This window comes from Caretta caretta, chromosome 7 (assembly GCF_965140235.1).
Source record: "Caretta caretta isolate rCarCar2 chromosome 7, rCarCar1.hap1, whole genome shotgun sequence".
NCBI lineage: Eukaryota > Metazoa > Chordata > Testudines > Cheloniidae > Caretta > Caretta caretta.
The window spans coordinates 1,084,431-1,101,740 of NC_134212.1; the positions used below are offsets into that span (position 1 = coordinate 1,084,431).

At 46.9% G+C, this 17,310-nt stretch overlaps 1 protein-coding gene across 1 annotated transcript in view; it reads right to left on the minus strand.

Moving 5' to 3' along the window:
* IHO1 (interactor of HORMAD1 1) overlaps window positions 1-16,612 on the minus strand; it is a 31,036-nt gene extending 14,424 nt beyond the window's left edge. Inside the window, exons 1-2 of the mRNA XM_048856489.2 lie at window positions 16,542-16,612; window positions 2,519-2,693 (exon numbers count right to left, since the gene is read on the minus strand). Of these exons, the coding sequence (XP_048712446.1) occupies window positions 2,519-2,693; window positions 16,542-16,597 (231 nt within the window). The 5' untranslated portion in view covers window positions 16,598-16,612. The remainder of the gene's footprint in view (window positions 1-2,518; window positions 2,694-16,541) is intronic.
* Window positions 16,613-17,310: the final 698 nt, after the last annotated feature.

Here is a 17,310-nt window from a genome sequence, read left to right on the forward strand (position 1 = left end):
ATAAAATATTAACAGAGAATCTAACATAAATTACATGTTCTTAGCTGATCAGTCATATGCTTTTGTGACAGAGTGTATAAACCCCTCACTGAACAAGAGGGGGTTAAGGATCAACTCTGGACTCAGGAGGCCTCACCCCTCCACTTGTGCTCAGCATGCTCAGGTTGGAAGCAGGGCTTAAAAGGCAGCCAGACAGGGCTGGCAGTCAAGGGAGAAGGATGTGCTCTGGGAGCTCCAGTGGAGACGTGGCCAGATCCCGCACCAAGCCAGGCAACAGGAAAGCTGCGGGCATCAGAGATTGGGACCAGGGCAGGAAGCCTGGAAGGAAGTGCTCCCCAGGGACAAAAGGAAGTATTTATTCACGCAACGCACAGTCAACCTGTGGAACTCTTTGCCAGAGAATGTTGTGAAGGCCACGACTATAACAGAGTTCAAAAAAGAACTAGATAAATTCATGGAGGATAGGTCCATCAATGGCTATTAGCCAGGATGGGCAGGGATGGTGTCCCTAACCCAGGAGTGGGCAAACTTTTTGGCCCAAGGGCCACATCTGAGTATGGAAATTGTATGGTGGGCCATGAATGCTCATGGAATTGGGAGTTGGGGTGCAGGAGGGCATGAGGGCTCTGGCTGGGGGTGTAGGCTTGGGGGTGTAGGCTTGGGGGTGGGGCTGAGGATGAGAAGTTGGGGGTGCAGGAGAGTGCTCCGGGCTGAGACTGAGGGGTTTGGAGGGCAGGAGGGGGCTCAAGGGTGGGGCAGAGGGTTGGGGCATGGGAGGGGGTCAAGGGGCAGGCTCCGGGCGGTGTTTACCTCAAGCAGCTCCCAGAAACAGTGGGAATGTCCCCTCTCCGGCTCCTCTCCAGAGGCGCATCCAGGTGGCTCTGTGCGCTGCCCTGCGCACAGGCACCGCCCCTGCAGCTCCCATTGGCTGCAGTTCCCGGCCAATGGGAGTTGCGGGGGTGGCGCTTGGGGTGGGGGCAGCGTGCCGAGCCTCCTGGCTGCCCCTACACATAGGAGCCGGAGTGGGGATGTGCCGCTGCTTCCGGGACACTTGTGGAGTGGGGCAGGACCCCAACCCCGCTCCCTGGCTGGAGTGCCGGAGCGGGGCAAGCTCCTGACTCCGCTTTCCGGTGGAGCTCGAGGGCTGGAATAAAACGTCTGGTGGGCCGGATGTGGCCCCCGGTCCGTAGTTTGCCCACCTCTGCCCTAGCCTCAGAAGCTGGGAATGAGCGACAGGGAATGGATCACTTGATAATTACCTGTTCATTCCCTCTGGGGCACCTGGCATTGGCCACTGTTGGCAGACAGGACACTGGGCTGGATGGACCTTTGGTCTGACCCAGTCTGGCCATTCTCATGTTTTTATGTACCTACCTTGGTTCCACTGTCTATGGTGTCAGCTTCTGTGGTGCCAAAGCAGAGGAGTGCTTTGTCTAAGATTGTACTCTTCTCTTAACCCCATGCCTAGCAGACTTAGAGCTTCCCCTCTTGGCAGTCTGTTTCTTATGCCTCTTCTTAGGCACTCTGGACGGTGAGCAGTGTTGGGATTCAGGCACAATAGGAGGCGCACTCCTTACTGATCCTGCAGCACTTGGTGCTGAGTCTCACCCACCTGGCTCAGATGGAGGTCACAAGGCCGCCTCCATGAGTAGAAACTTTAGCCTGGCTTCATGATCTCTCTTTGTGTGAGACTTAAAGTCCCTGTAAATCTGGCAATGCTTCCCTATATGACCTTGCCAAGGCACTTTAAACAACTTGAGTGGGGGTCGCTCACGGGCATAGCCTTACTGCAGAAAATTCAGAGCTTGAAGCCCTGTGACCCAGACATCCCTCAGCACTAGGAATCGACTGAAACCCTCAGATGGGGTAACACCTAACTAACTATACTGTAACATTGATACCTGTAATAACACAGTTCCTGCATCTTCCAGTTGCCAGATGCTGGGACTGGACACCAGGAGATGGATCAACTGATAATTGCCCTGTTCTGTTCATTCTCTTTGAAGCATCTGGGATGGGCCACTGTTGGAAGGCAGGATACTGGGCTAAATAGACATTGGTCTGACCCATATGACCATTCCTATATTCTTACTAAACTATTTACAACAAAATACATGAGTACACACTCTATTGAGAGCACTTGAAAGCAAGATGAACAGTTCGGGTTCCCCCTCAGTTCCTCCTTACCACCCAGGGACTGTCATGGTGGTAAGGAGGAACTGAGCGGGCTCGGGGTCAGCTGAGCCCTTTACACCAGTGCCACTGCTGCATGGCAGCAAAGGGCGTTCAAGTTGCCCTGACAGGTACCACTGAGGGAAAAGTTTCTGGCGACTGTGTATGTTCACACCAAGAGTGGAAGGCACATGTGCAATCACTTGAAGAAGAAACTGTACAAACATTTAGGATGATATGAGCTCTACCCTGAAGAGCTTACAGTCTTTTGAATTAATTTTGAATTGTTAATACTTCCCCACAGGTAGTACAATGCTAGCTGAGAAATTCCAAGAGTCAAACTCACATCCTGAGAGTTCTGCTGGGAGCTTTTTTGTTGTCTTGACTGTGCACTGAATTCCAGGGGCACTGGTGCTGACTGTGAGTTCTCTGGACAGAACTGGGAACCAAAGAGGAACTGGGAGTCACTGAGGCTGGAGTAATCACTAGGAGCACTGCTCCGACTGGATGATTTATTAGTCCTGAAATAATGTAGAGCAGAAAGGGAATGAACCTCAAGCAAAAATCATGACTAAGTAATGAAATAGCAAACTATTTTAGATAATTCTGTAAGTCAGTTAACCTTCAAACTTTGTGTTACAGAAAAGAAGGAAGGATAGTTCTGTGGTTAGGGAACTTGCATGGGACTTGGGAAACCCAAGTTCAATTTCCTGCCCTCCACAGACTTCCTTTGTGCCCCTGGGCAAGTCATTTAGCCTCTCTGTGCCTCAATTGTATTTCATCTGTAAAATGGAAACAACAGTAATTCTCTGTCTCATAAGGAGTGTTGCAAGAATAAATACCTCAAAAAATGGGAAGCAGAGTCTATGGTAATGATTCCGTAGGTAAATGGAGATTTGCCTGCGTGAGAGCAACGCTGTACTGTATGGCTCTCCACTTTCATTCCACAGCCCACTTCAGAAAATTGCCACTCATGGTGACACCTGTTCTACCACCACTCAGTCCTGCACTGCTGGTCATTAAACACATCCTAATGGACTACCACTAGTCAGGGGCCTACAAACCACAGTTGGAGAGTCTCTCGTTTCCTGCTAAAAGCTGACAAACATTAATTGTTTACATTTACCCTAAATGAAGAATGGCTCTTATGCCCATCAGCTTCACAGAGACTTTACCCAACACCCAGCATAACAAAAGCATAATTCCATAGTCCCACACATTCTCCAGAAAACCTCTTTCAGCCTCAAGTTATGGACACTGATACCAGAAAGGTGCCACATAAGCACCTGGACAGATAGACTTTTCCACACCTCCCTTTCCTTAATCCTGCAATGAATGGGGACACCCTTTTAAGGGGAATTCCTGAGGCAACCACTGGTTAGGGAAACACTGTCAGTGCGGTTTCAACAGAAGCACCTTGCCAGGGAGTCGGAAGGAGCTGCTAAGAACACAAGGCTGGCATGAAGGGACAGGGCCTCCACATAGATGGAACTGGCCTCTTGTTGTTCTACTATGGGAATTACAAGGTTTGAAGGTGATACCTATAGGCTGAATCCATGGGGAGTGACAGACCGATGAAGTGAGCTGTAGCTCACGAAAGCTTATGCTCAAATAAATTTGTTAGTCTCTAAGGTGCCACAAGTCCTCCTTTTCTTTTTGCAGATACAGACTAACACGGCTGCTACTCTGAGACCCTGTTCTGCATTTCTGATGGAAAAATTTATGAAAAATCTCCACAAGGAGAATCTTGAAATTTCCTTCTCCTTTTCTCACTCCTGTAGATTTTCCTGCAGGCAAGGCTAGGTAGGTGGGAGACAAGTGGACTATTTCAGACAGCATTAAATATTGCATAGTTAGATCAGATGCAATCAGGGCCAAAACTCCACTATAGCTAGTCCCAAGCCTGGTTGAAAGACGAGGAGTGCTGGAAGCCAGCTGTAAAACTTTGCCAAAGAAACCCATAAAATGAGTTCTTTATGCACCCTATATGAAAACTAGGGCATTCTTCAGAAACAAAGTATAGCATCCTCATCTGAGTGTGACTGAGTGGACAGATGCGGTCAAAGAAGAAAGTCCAGAAAATAGGAATATAGGGACATTAACTAGAGAGAGTGCAGAACTGGCTTAGATGTTGATGAAAAGGAAAATGCAGATTGCCTGCATCCAAGAATCCAAATGGAAGGGAGCAAAGGCAAGAGATAAAGAGAAGGCTATAAGATACTATACTATGGTACTTTGAATAAGAGAAATTGAGTTGGTCTAGTTTTACAAAAAGTGATGTGGGATATGAGTCAGCAGTGTGCCCTTGTTGCCAAGAAGGCCAATGGCATTTTGGGATGTATAAGTAGGGGCATAGCGAGCAGATCGAGGGACGTGATCGTTTCCCTCTATTCGACATTGGTGAGGCCTCATCTGGAGTACTGTGTCCAGTTTTGGGCCCCACACTACAAGAAGGATGTGGATAAATTGGAGAGAGTCCAGCGAAGGGCAATAAAAATGATTAGGGGTCTAGAACACATGACTTATGAGGAGAGGCTGAGGGAGCTGGGATTGTTTAGTCTGCAGAGGAGAAGAATGAGGGGGGATTTGATAGCTGCTTTCCTTTACCTGAAAGGGGGTTCCAAAGAGGATGGCTCTAGACTGTTCTCAATGGTAGCAGATGACAGAACGAGGAGTCACGGTCTCAAGTTGCAGTGGGGGAGGTTTAGATTGGATATTAGGAAAAACTTTTTCACTAAGAGGGTGGTGAAACACTGGAATGCGTTACCTAGGGAGGTGGTAGAATCTCCTTCCTTAGAGGTTTTTAAGGTCAGGCTTGACAAAGCCCTGGCTGGGATGATTTAACTGGGAACTGGTCCTGCTTCGAGCAAGGGGTTGGACTAGATGACCTTCTGGGGTCCCTTCCAACCCTGATATTCTATGATTCTATGAATGTATAGTGGTTGTGGATAAGATAAGTGACAGGCTAATTTTGGTGACAATGGTCCCCTACGTATTATATGTTCATAAGAATCCCAAGTGGGATGTACTGAACAAGAAAAAGAGGATTTCTGGGGAGAAATGGACACTGTTGTACAAAATGTGAGAAAGAAAGAATCATAATTGGAGCCAACCTTAATGGTCACATGAGGAAAGCTGATAAATACCTCAAAAGGTACCATGGCAGCCATGGATATGGACATAGGAACAAGGGAGGGAAAACTATCTTACAGTACACACAGACATATGATTTGGTAACTGTTAATACATTTTTCATTAAGAAGAAAACATCTGACTATTTAGAAGAGTGGTAGCATAAGGATGCAGACAGATTACTTCCTGATAACTCAAGCTGAGCTGAAGAACATCAAAAACTGAACGGTCATACCAGTGGAAAGCTAGGCAACTCAACATAGAATGCTAGTTCTTGACTATGGATACATACTGTACATAGGAAGAAGACAGTCCAAAGCAGTAGAAAGAAAAGGAGGACTTGTGGCACCTTAGAGACTAACAAATTTATTTGAGCATAAGCTTTCGTGAGCTACAGCTCACTTCATCAGATGCAATAGAGAAAACCTAGTGGTAAAAGCTTAATGAAGTTAGCAAGGAGATTACAACAGAATTATTGCAGAAAAACTCTTTAGAAGGGTTAAGAGAAGTTAAGAGAATAATCATATTGCAAGCAAAATTCAAGAATGCGCAATGAACCTGCTTGGTAAAAAATAAAAAACAAACAAACAAAAGAGAGGCTTTTTCCCCAGTGAGATCTGGTGGTTGAATGAGACAGTAGAAGAGGCTGTAAAGGAAAAGACAAAGTGTTTTAGACTTCAGCATGCAACACTGCAACAGCAGTATTTTCAGAACTATAAAAAAAAGTCAAAAAGCTCGAGGTGGTAGCCACTAAGGGTATGTCTACACTACGGAATAAGGTCGAATTTATAGAAGTCGGTTTTTTAGAAATCGGTTTTATAAATTCGAGTGTGTGTGTCCCCACAGTAAATGCTCTAAGTGCATTAAGTGCATTAACTCGGCGGAGCGCTTCCACAGTACCGAGGCAAGCGTCGACTTCCGGAGCGTTGCACTGTGGGTAGCTATCCCACAGTTCCCGCAGTCTCCGCTGCCCATTGGAATTCTGGGTTGAGATCCCAATGCCTGATGGGGCTAAAACATTGTCGCGGGTGGTTCTGGGTACATATCGTCAGCCTCCCGTTCCCTCCCTCCCCCCGTGAAAGCAAGGGCAGACAATCATTTCGCGCCTTTTTTCCTGAGTTACCTGTGCAGACGCCATACCATGGCAAGCATGGAGCCCGCTCAGGTAACCGTCACCCTATGTCTCCTGGGTGCTGGCAGACGCGGTACGGCATTGCTACACAGTAGCAGCAACCCCTTGCCTTGTGGCAGCAGACGGTACAGTACGACTGGTAGCCGTCATCGTCATGTCTGAGGTGCTCCTGGTCGCCTCTGTGAGGTCGATCAGGAGCGCCTGGGCAGACATGGGCACAGGGACTAAATTTGGAGTGACTTGACCAGGTCATTCTCTTTAGTCCTGCAGTCAGTCCTATTGAACCGTCTTATGGTGAGCGGGCAGGCGATACGGACTGCTAGCAGTCGTGCTGTACCATCTTCTGCCGAGCAGTCATGAGATGTGGATGGCATGCAGTCCGTCTGCTGCCAGCCAAAGATGTAAAAGATAGATGGAGTGGGTCAAAACAAGAAATAGACCAGATTTGTTTTGTACTCATTTGCTTCCCCCCCCTCCCCTGTCTAGGGGACTCATTCTTCTAGATCACACTGCAGTCAAGGTGCAGCGAGGTAAATCTAGCCATGTATCAATCAGAGGCCAGGCTAACCTTCTTGCTCCAATAAGGACAATAACTTAGGTGCACCATTTCTTATTGGAACCCTCTGTGAAGTCCTGCCTGAAATACTCCTTGATGTAAAGCCACCCCCTTTGTTGATTTTAGCTCCCTGAAGCCAACCCTGTAAGCGCCCCTCCCAGCGTCAGAGCAATGGCAAACAATCGGGCATCTGAGAGTGCTGTCCAGAGCAGTCACAATGGAGCGCTCTGATGGGGCTAAAACATTGTCGCGGGTGGTTCTGGGTACGTGTCGTCAGGCCCCCGTTCCCTCCCTCCCTCCGTGAAAGCAAGGGCAGACAATCATTTCGCGCCTTTTTTCCTGAGTTACCTGTGCAGACGCCATACCACAGCAAGCATGGAGCCCGCTCAGGTAACCGTCACCCTATGTCTCCTGGGTGCTGGCAGACGCGGTACGGCTTTGCTGCACAGTAGCAGCAACCCCTTGCCTTCTGGCAGCAGACGGTGCAATACGACTGGTAGTCGTCCTCATCGTGTCCGAGGTGCTCCTGGCCGCGTCGGCTGGGAGCGCCTGGGCAGACATGGGCGCAGGGACTAAATTTGGAGTGACTTGACCAGGTCATTCTCTTTAGTCCTGCAGTCAGTCCTATTGAACCGTCTTATGGTGAGCAGGCAGGCGATACGGACTGCTAGCAGTCGTACTGTACCATCTTCTGCCAGGCAGGCAAGAGATGAGGATTGCTAGCAGTCGTATTGCACCATCTTCTGCCAGGCAGGCAAGAGATGGGGATGGCTAGCAGGCGTACTGTACCATCTTCTGCCAAGCAGCCATGAGATGTGGATGGCATGCAGTCCTTCTGCACCGTCTGCTGCCAGCCAAAGATGTAAAAGATAGATGGAGTGGGTCAAAACAAGAAATAGACCAGATTTGTTTTGTACTCATTTGCCTCCTCCCCTGTCTAGGGGACTCATTCCTCTAGGTCACACTGCAGTCACTCACAGAGAAGGTGCAGCGAGGTAAATCTAGCCATGTATCAATCAGAGGCCAGGCTAACCTCCTTGTTCCAATAACAACGATAACTTAGGTGCACCATTTCTTATTGGAACCCTCCGTGCAGTCCTGCCTGAAATACTCCTTGATGTACAGGCACCCCCTTTGTTGATTTTAGCTCCCTGAAGCCAACCCTGTAAGCCGTGTCGTCAGTCGCCCCTCCCTCCGTCAGAGCAACGGCAGACAATCGTTCCGCGCCTTTTTTCTGTGCGGACGCCATACCACGGCAAGCATGGAGCCCGCTCAGCTCACTTTGGCAATTAGGAGCACATTAACCACCACACGCATTATTCAGCAGTATATGCAGCACCAGAACATGGCAACGCGATACCGGGCGAGGAGGCGACGTCAGCGCGGTCCCGTGAGTGATCAGGACATGGACACAGATTTCTCTGAAAGCATGGGCCCTGCCAATGCATGCATCATGGTGCTAATGGGGCAGGTTCATGCTGTGGAACGCCGATTCTGGGCTCGGGAAACAAGCACAGACTGGTGGGACCGCATAGTGTTGCAGGTCTGGGACGATTCCCAGTGGCTACGAAACTTTCGCATGCGTAAGGGCACTTTCATGGAACTTTGTGACTTGCTTTCCCCTGTCCTGAAGCGCATGAATACCAAGATGAGAGCAGCCCTCACAGTTGAGAAGCGAGTGGCGATAGCCCTGTGGAAGCTTGCAACGCCAGACAGCTACCGGTCAGTTGGGAATCAATTTGGAGTGGGCAAATCTACTGTGGGGGCTGCTGTGATGCAAGTAGCCCACGCAATCAAAGATCTGCTGATATCAAGGGTAGTGACCCTGGGAAATGTGCAGGTCATAGTGGATGGCTTTGCTGCAATGGGATTCCCTAACTGTGGTGGGGCTATAGACGGAACCCATATCCCTATCTTGGCACCGGAGCACCAAGCCGCCGAGTACATAAACCGCAAGGGGTACTTTTCAATAGTGCTGCAAGCTCTGGTGGATCACAAGGGACGTTTCACCAACATCAACGTGGGATGGCCGGGAAAGGTGCATGATGCTCGCATCTTCAGGAACTCTGGTCTGTTTCAAAAGCTGCAGGAAGGGACTTTATTCCCAGACCAGAAAATAACTGTTGGGGATGTTGAAATGCCTATAGTTATCCTTGGGGACCCAGCCTACCCCTTAATGCCATGGCTCATGAAGCCGTACACAGGCAGCCTGGACAGTAGTCAGGAGCTGTTCAACTACAGGCTGAGCAAGTGCAGAATGGTGGTAGAATGTGCATTTGGACGTTTAAAGGCGCGCTGGCGCAGTTTATTGACTCGCTTAGACCTCAGCGAAACCAATATTCCCACTGTTATTACTGCTTGCTGTGTGCTCCACAATATCTGTGAGAGTAAGGGGGAGACGTTTATGGCGGGGTGGGAGGTTGAGGCAAATCGCCTGGCTGCTGGTTACGCGCAGCCAGACACCAGGGCGGTTAGAAGAGCACAGGAGGGCGCGGTACGCATCAGAGAAGCTTTGAAAAACAGTTTCATGACTGGCCAGGCTACGGTGTAAAAGTTCTGTTTGTTTCTCCTTGATGAACCCCCCCGCCCCTTGGTTCACTCTACTTCCCTGTAAGCTAACCACCCTCCCCTCCTCCCTTTAATCATTGCTTGCAGAGCCAATAAAGTCATTGCTGCTTCACAGTCATGCATTCGTTATTCATTCATCACACAAATAGGGGGATGACTACCAAGGTATCCCAGGAGGGGTGGTGGAGGAGGGAAGGAAAATGCCACACAGCACTTTAAGCACAGCACTTTAAAAGTTTACAACTTTAAAATTTATTGAATGACAGCCTTCTTTTTTTTGGGCAATCCTCTGTGGGGGAGTGGCTGGTTGGCCGGAGGCCTCCCCACCGTGTTCTTGGGCGTCTGGGTGTGGAGGCTATGGAACTTGGGGAGGAGGGCGGTTGGTTACAGAGGGGCTGCAGTGGCAGTCTGTGCTCCAGCTGCCTTTGCTGCAGCTCAACCATACACTGGAGCATACTGGTTTGGTCCTGCAGCAGCCTCAGCATTGAATCCTGCCTCCTCTCATCACGCTGCCGCCACCTTTGAGCTTCAGCCCTGTCTTCAGCCCGCCACTTACTCTCTTCAGCCCGCCACTTACTCTCTTCAGCCCTCCACCTCTCCTCCCGGTCATTTTGTGCTTTCCTGCACTCTGACATTATTTGCCTCCACGCATTCGTCTGTGCTCTGTCAGTGTGGGAGGACAGCATGAGCTCGGAGAACATTTCATCGCGAGTGCGTTTTTTTTTCTTTCTAAGCTTCACTAGCCTCTGGGAAGGAGAAGATCCTGTGATCATTGAAACACATGCAGCTGGTGGAGAAAAAAAAAGGGACAGCGGTATTTAAAAAGACACATTTTATAAAACAGTGGCTACACTCTTTCAGGGTAAACCTTGAAAGTTAACATTACATACATAGCACATGTGCTTTCGTTACAAGGTCGCATTTTGCCTCCTCCCACCGCGTGAACGGATTTTGGTTGAATGCCAGCAAACATACACTGCAATGCTTTGTTCTACAGTGATTCCCCAGTACGTGTTGCTGGCCTGGAGTGGTAAAGTGTCCTACCATGAAGGACGAAATAAGGCTGCCCTCCCCAGAAACCTTTTGCAAAGGCAGAACCGCAAATGCCAGGGCAAAGTAATCCTTTCACATGCTTGCTTTTAAACCATGTATAGCATTTTAAAAGGTACACTCACCAGAGGTCCCTTCTCCGCCTGCTGAGTCCAGGAGGCAGCCTTGGGTGGGTTCGGGGGGTACTGGCTCCAGGTCTAGGGTGAGAAACAGTTCCTGGCTGTCGGGAAAACCGGTTTCTCCGCTTGCTTGCTGTGAGCTATCTACAACCTCCTCCTCATCATCTTCTTCGTCCCCAAAACCTACTTCTGTATTGCCTCCATCTCCATTGAAGGAGTCAAACAACACGGCTGGGGTAGTGGTGGCTGAACCCCCTAAAATGGCATGCAGCTCATCATAGAAGCGGCATGTTTGGGGCTCTGACCCAGAGCGGCCGTTCGCCTCTCTGGTTTTCTGGTAGGCTTGCCTCAGCTCCTTCAGTTTCACGCGGCACTGCTTCGGGTCCCTGTTATGGCCTCTGTCCTTCATGCCCTGGGAGATTTTCAGAAAGGTTTTGGCATTTCGAAAACTGGAACAGAGTTCTGATAGCACGGATTCCTCTCCCCAAACAGCGATCAGATCCCGTACCTCCCGTTCAGTCCATGCTGGAGCTCTTTTGCGATTCTGGGACTCCATCATGGTCACCTCTGCTGATGAGCTCTGCATGGTCACCTGCAGCTTGCCACGCTGGCCAAACAGGAAATGAGATTCAAAAGTTCGCGGTTCTTTTCCTGTCTACCTGGCCAGTGCATCTGAGTTGAGAGCGCTGTCCAGAGCGGTCAGAATGGAGCACTCTGGGATAGCTCCCGGAGGCCAATACCATCGAATTGTGTCCACAGTACCCCAAATTCGAGCCGGCAACGTCGATTTAAGCGCTAATCCACTTGTCAGGGGTGGAGTAAGGAAATCGATTTTAAGAGCCCTTTAAGTCGAAATAAAGGGCTTCATTGTGTGGACGGGTGCAGGTTTAAATCGATTTAACGCTGCTAAATTCGATCTAAAGTCCTAGTGTAGACCAGGGCTAAGGCTAAAGCTATGGAAGGCTTTTATGCCTGTCTTAAAATGAAGGACAATAAAGAAATAGACACACTGGCAAAGACCCATGATAAGAGAACTAATGACATTGATCTCACCAAAGTCACTAAAGATTAAAGTGGAAATATGTTAATCAGTGAGATCCAGATTGAGGAAAGATGGAGAAATTATGTTGAAAGATTTATGAATGAAGGGAATCCAAGAGAACCATGCTGTAGGATAAAACCAAACCAGGATCTGGTGGCACCTGTTCTAGAAGTTGCAGAAACATTGAGCAATATGAAAAATAAGAAAACTCTTGGCCTTGATGGGCATACCAGCAGAAGTATGGAAGTGCCTGGGGCAAGTAGGCATGAATATACTGACACAACTGTTTAATTTCATCATGAGGACAGAGAAGATGCCTGATACCTGGAAAAAGAATACATTACCAATCTTTAAGAGAAAAGGAGGCATAGAAAAAGACTGTGGTAACTTCCGCGGGCATTAAACTCATGAGCCACGTGATGAAGATATGAGAAAAAGTTATTGATAAGAGACTATGAAGAGAAGTAAAGGTCAGTGACAATCAGTTTGTATTTGTGCCAGACAAGTCGATAATGGATGTAATCTTTGTATTCACATAGCTTGTACACAAATATAAATAAAAGAGGAAAATCCTGCACATAGTATTCATCAAAAGTTGAGAAGGCTTATGACCACATTCTGAGAGCAGTCATCTGGTGTTATATGGGAAGGAAAGTGGTCGCTGAAGACTATGTCAGACTTGTTCAGGACATATTTGAAGGTGTTGTTACCACAGTTAGAAGCCCATGCAGAGAAACTGAACAGTTTCTAGTAAGAGTCGGAATACAGCAAGGGTCAGCACTAAGCCCCTTTTTGTTCACATGCTCAATACACTTACAGAAAACATCCAGAGAGTGGCACCCTGGTGCATGCTTTTTGCAGATGATGTAGTGCTCATGGGGGATAGCAAAGAGGAAGTGAAAAAAGATTTAGAGAGATGAAGGTGTGTACTTGAATGAAATGGCATGAACATAATCAGAAATAAAACTGTAGATTCAAAAGATACCTTGCAGGAAGACAAAGAGACTAAGTCTGGGGGGCCATGCACTACCAAAGGTACAGAAATTCGGGTACCTCGGTTTGATAGGGCAGGATACTAGTGAACTCAATGACTAAAATATAAGCCGAACAGAAAAGGCATGGCCTAAATGGAGAGAAGTGAGTGGTGTGATCCGCAGCAGGTATTCTCCTACCAACTTGAGAATCTACAAAGTGAAAAGAAAGTGAGATCTACAAGAGAATTAGGCCTGTACTTTTGGACGGCTTCGAATGCTGGGCACCGAGGAAGAGACAGGAGCAGATTTTGAATACAATAGAAATGGAAATGTTAAGACTGATGCTTGGAGCTATAAGAATGGACGATGTTGGGAACAAATGAATTAGGGGAAGTGTTAAGGTGGCACCAATTATAGAAAAGCTGAGGGAATCCAGGCTTAGATGGCTTGAGCATGTGAAAAGGAGATTGGAAGAATATATAGGAAACTGGGTGCTACAATCACAGGCATACCTTACACCTTAACTGGGTGTTACAATCACAGGCCCACCTCACAATCACAGGCACCAGCTTCCAACTTTCCTTAGGGGTGCTCAACCCCGGCTCAGCCCCAGGCCCCACCCCTATTCCACCCCATCCCCCAAACCCTCACTTCGCCCTGCCTCTTCCTGCCTCCACTCTGCCCCAGGCCCCGCCCCCCACTCCACCCCTTCCCCCAAGGCCCCACTCCACCCTGCCCCTTCATGCCCAGTTCCACCCCCTCCCCAGAGTTCACCCTATCCCCCCTCCTTCCCCTCCCTCCCAGCACGTCCTGCATGCGGCGGAAGAAGCTGATCCACTGTGAGCAGGAGGCACTGGGAGGGAGGGGGAGGAGTTGATCGGCAGGGCCTCCAGTGGATGTGAGGTGCTGGGGGGGGGGGCAGGGACAGCAGCTTGGATACTACAGTGCAAATAAGTGATGGTCACATAAACACCACCCTATACCGGAAATCTACTGACCGCTATACTTACCTACATGCCTTCAGCTCTCACCCAGACCACACCACACGATCCATTGTCTACAGCCAAGCCCTAAGATACCACTGCATTTGCTCCAATCCCTCAGACAGAGACAAACACCTACAAGATCTTTATCAAGCATTCTTAAAACTACAATACCCACCTGGAGAAGTGAGGAAACAAAATGACAGAACGAGACAGGTATCCAGAAGTCACCTACTGCAGAACAGGCCCAACAAGGAAAATAACAGAACACCACTGGCCATCATGTACAGCCCCCAGCTAAAACCTCTCCAGCACATCATCAACAATCTACAAGACCTTGGGAAGCAGGCCAGCCCTCAGTTACAGAAAGCCCCCTAGCCTGAAGCAAATACTCACCAGCAACTACATACCACACCACAGACACACTAACCCAGGAACCAATCCCTGTAACAAACCCCGTTGTCTACTCTGTCCCCATATCTACTCTAGCGACACCATCTTAGGACCCAACCACATCAGCCACACCATCAGAGGCTCATTCACCTGCACATCTACTAATGTGACATATGCCATCATGTGCCAGCAATGCCCCTCTGCCATGTACATTGGCCAAACCAGACAGTCTCTACATAAAAGAATAAATGGACACAAATCAGACATCAGGAATGGTAACATACAAAAGCTAGTAGGAGAATACTTCAATCTCCCTGGACATTCAAGAACAGATTTAAAAGTAGCCATCCTTCAACAAAAAAACTTCAAAAACAGAATTCAAAGAGAAATTGCAGAGCTACAATTCATTTGCAAACTTAACACCATTAATTTGGGCTTGAATAGGGCCTGGGAGTGGCTGGCTCACTACAAAAGCAATTTTCCCTCTCTTGGTATTGACACCTCCTCATCAATTATTGGGAGTGGACCACATCCACTCTGACTGAATTGGCCTTGTCAGCACTGGTTCTCCACTTGTAAGGTAACTCCCTTCTCTTCATGTGCCAGTATATTTATGCCTGTATCTGTAATTTTCACTCCAGGCCTCTGAAGAAGTGGGTTTTTTATGTACGAAAGCTTATGCCCAAATAAATCTATTAGTCATTAAGGTGCCACCGGACTCCTCGTTGTTTTTGTGGATACAGACTAACACGGCTACCCCTCTGATAGTGGAATGGAAAGTTCATCATCATATGATATGATTATATCATCTGGCTTTTTCTCAATTATAGAGCCGAAGTATTTCATAGAATCATAGAATATCAGGGTTGGAAGGGACCCCAGAAAGTCATCTAGTCCAACCCCCTGCTCGAAGCAGGACCAATTCCCAGTTAAATCATCCCAGCCAGGGCTTTGTCAAGCCTGACCTTAAAAACCTCTAAGGAAGGAGATTCTACCACCTCCCTAGGTAACGCATTCCAGTGTATTTATTGAACTCTTCTGCCTCACTGACAATTCTACCAATTCCATCTAGTAATGGATTAATACCATTATTAGTATTAATTTTGTTCCTAATATATTTAAACTCTTAAGGTCCTTAACTTTACTGACCACGGATTTTCAACTTGTAAGAAATTGAGAAGGAAAGCAAAAGGACACAATTCAGAGCTTCCAATTTCTACCAACTTTTCTAGATCTAGACTTTTCTGACGACAACACTCTTATCAATGAAGATGCCAACGGACCACAAAAATGCACAAATCAAGTAAAAATAGTAATGGAGAAGACAGGTTTGAGATACAGTGCAAAGAAATGTAAAGTCATGTTAATGGGGACTAGAGGGACAGAAATCAAAACTGAAGAGACTAATGAAGAAGTCAGAAAAATTACTGGACAAGGCACCCGCTCACAAATAATCTATAAAAGAAGACATCAGTGGCTGGAGCATGTGCTGAGAATGGAAAAAGACCGCTTACCAAATTCTGCCCTCGAATGGAAGCCAGAAAACACAATAAGAAAGAGAGGAAGACTGTGAATAACATGGAAACGAACAGTTCTGAACGACATCAAGTACTTCAACATGAAATGGGAAGATTTGGAGAGAAGGGCAGTTGACAAGCAGGGATGGCAAATGTGGATAGCCCAATGAACAGAAAAGCCCGGGATGGACTAAGGTCTAAGGTTGTACTTAATACGCTTCAAGATGTAATGCATAATGACAGGTTTCAGAGTAGCAGCCGTGTTAGTTTGTATCCGCAAAAAGAAAAGGAGGACCTGTGGCACCTTAGAGACTAACAAATTTATTTGAGCATAAGCTTTCGAGAGCTAGTGAGTTGTAGCTCACGAAACCTCATGCTCTAATAAATTTGTTAGTCTCTAAAGTTAGTCTCTAAGTCTTCCTTTTCTTTTTTCAAGGTGTAAATAACACAGAGGAAATCACAGATAAGACACACAAAGCCACCAATAATTTTATCTGGCAGTAAAACATTTTCTTATGTGTTTTAATGTTTTCTCAAGTAAAATTAGAACACAGTATTACATCAGTGCTTCTGTAAGCACAGCTATTTTAGACTTTTTCATAAAGATCCTCAAATTCAGTAGCATAAGTCTAAGTTGTACTGATATATCACACCAAATAACAGTCATATCAGCTCCTTAACTGGAGACCTGCTAATGACCTCTGGAATAAACGTCAGGAAAATCAGGATGTCAGCAGACAATGTTTCCAGTTTATTTCACTTAGTTCTGCAAAGGGCAGTTTAAATAACTTTTACTGCAAATTAATGGGATCAGGTACTCAATCTTTTAGCTAAATACAGCCAGTAGGCTATCATGATTATTTGACCATTATAAACATAACAACAAAACCCAAAACCACTTACCTTGTGGCTGTGGGAGTACTGAACATCTCTTTGATATTCCAGACATTAAAATTCATTTTTTATTCTTATCTATTAAAAATGAAGGAAAATACATTAGGATGGTCATCAATTAGCTTTTTTCCACTAACATGCAAGTAACTGCTGCATCCCGAGGACACAAATTTTAACAGCTATATCTCTGTCAAACTGTCAATGATGCATTGCTATAAGACATTCCCTCTAATTCAGGTTGTTGTTGTTTTTTTAAACCAGCATAGCCTTTCTTGACTGTGGATTTTTGGGCATCTCGTAAAATATTCTTAAACAATTCTCAATTATCGTTCACATTTTTCTGTTCAAGTTCTCTCCCCCAGCTGATCTGGCTCATAATTGCTTTCAGCTTTGTAAAAATTGGCTCTTCAAGAGCACCAACTATATACTTTATTTGTTTAGGATTTACATTTACATACAATAAATGTATTGAGCTGTTCTTAATTTGTAATCAAAGAGGTTCTAGGGCTCAAGCAAGTAGGGACTGGGGCTAACTACTGTGGGTAAACTTAAGCATTCCCTGAATTAAAGTTTATATTCACCTTCTGTAAAACTTTCAAACTCAACCAACTTGTGAGATACGTTAAACAAGCGTTCAAAGCAGAATTCTGATTTTAGAGCTGCAGCTTCAGCTGGGGTTTTGGAAACCTCTGCTTATTTGTGTTTTGCCAGACATGGAGCACTGTGTAGATGAAGGAGCCCTCAGGTTTTCTTGGAAGTTAACAAGCCTTGGGAGTCT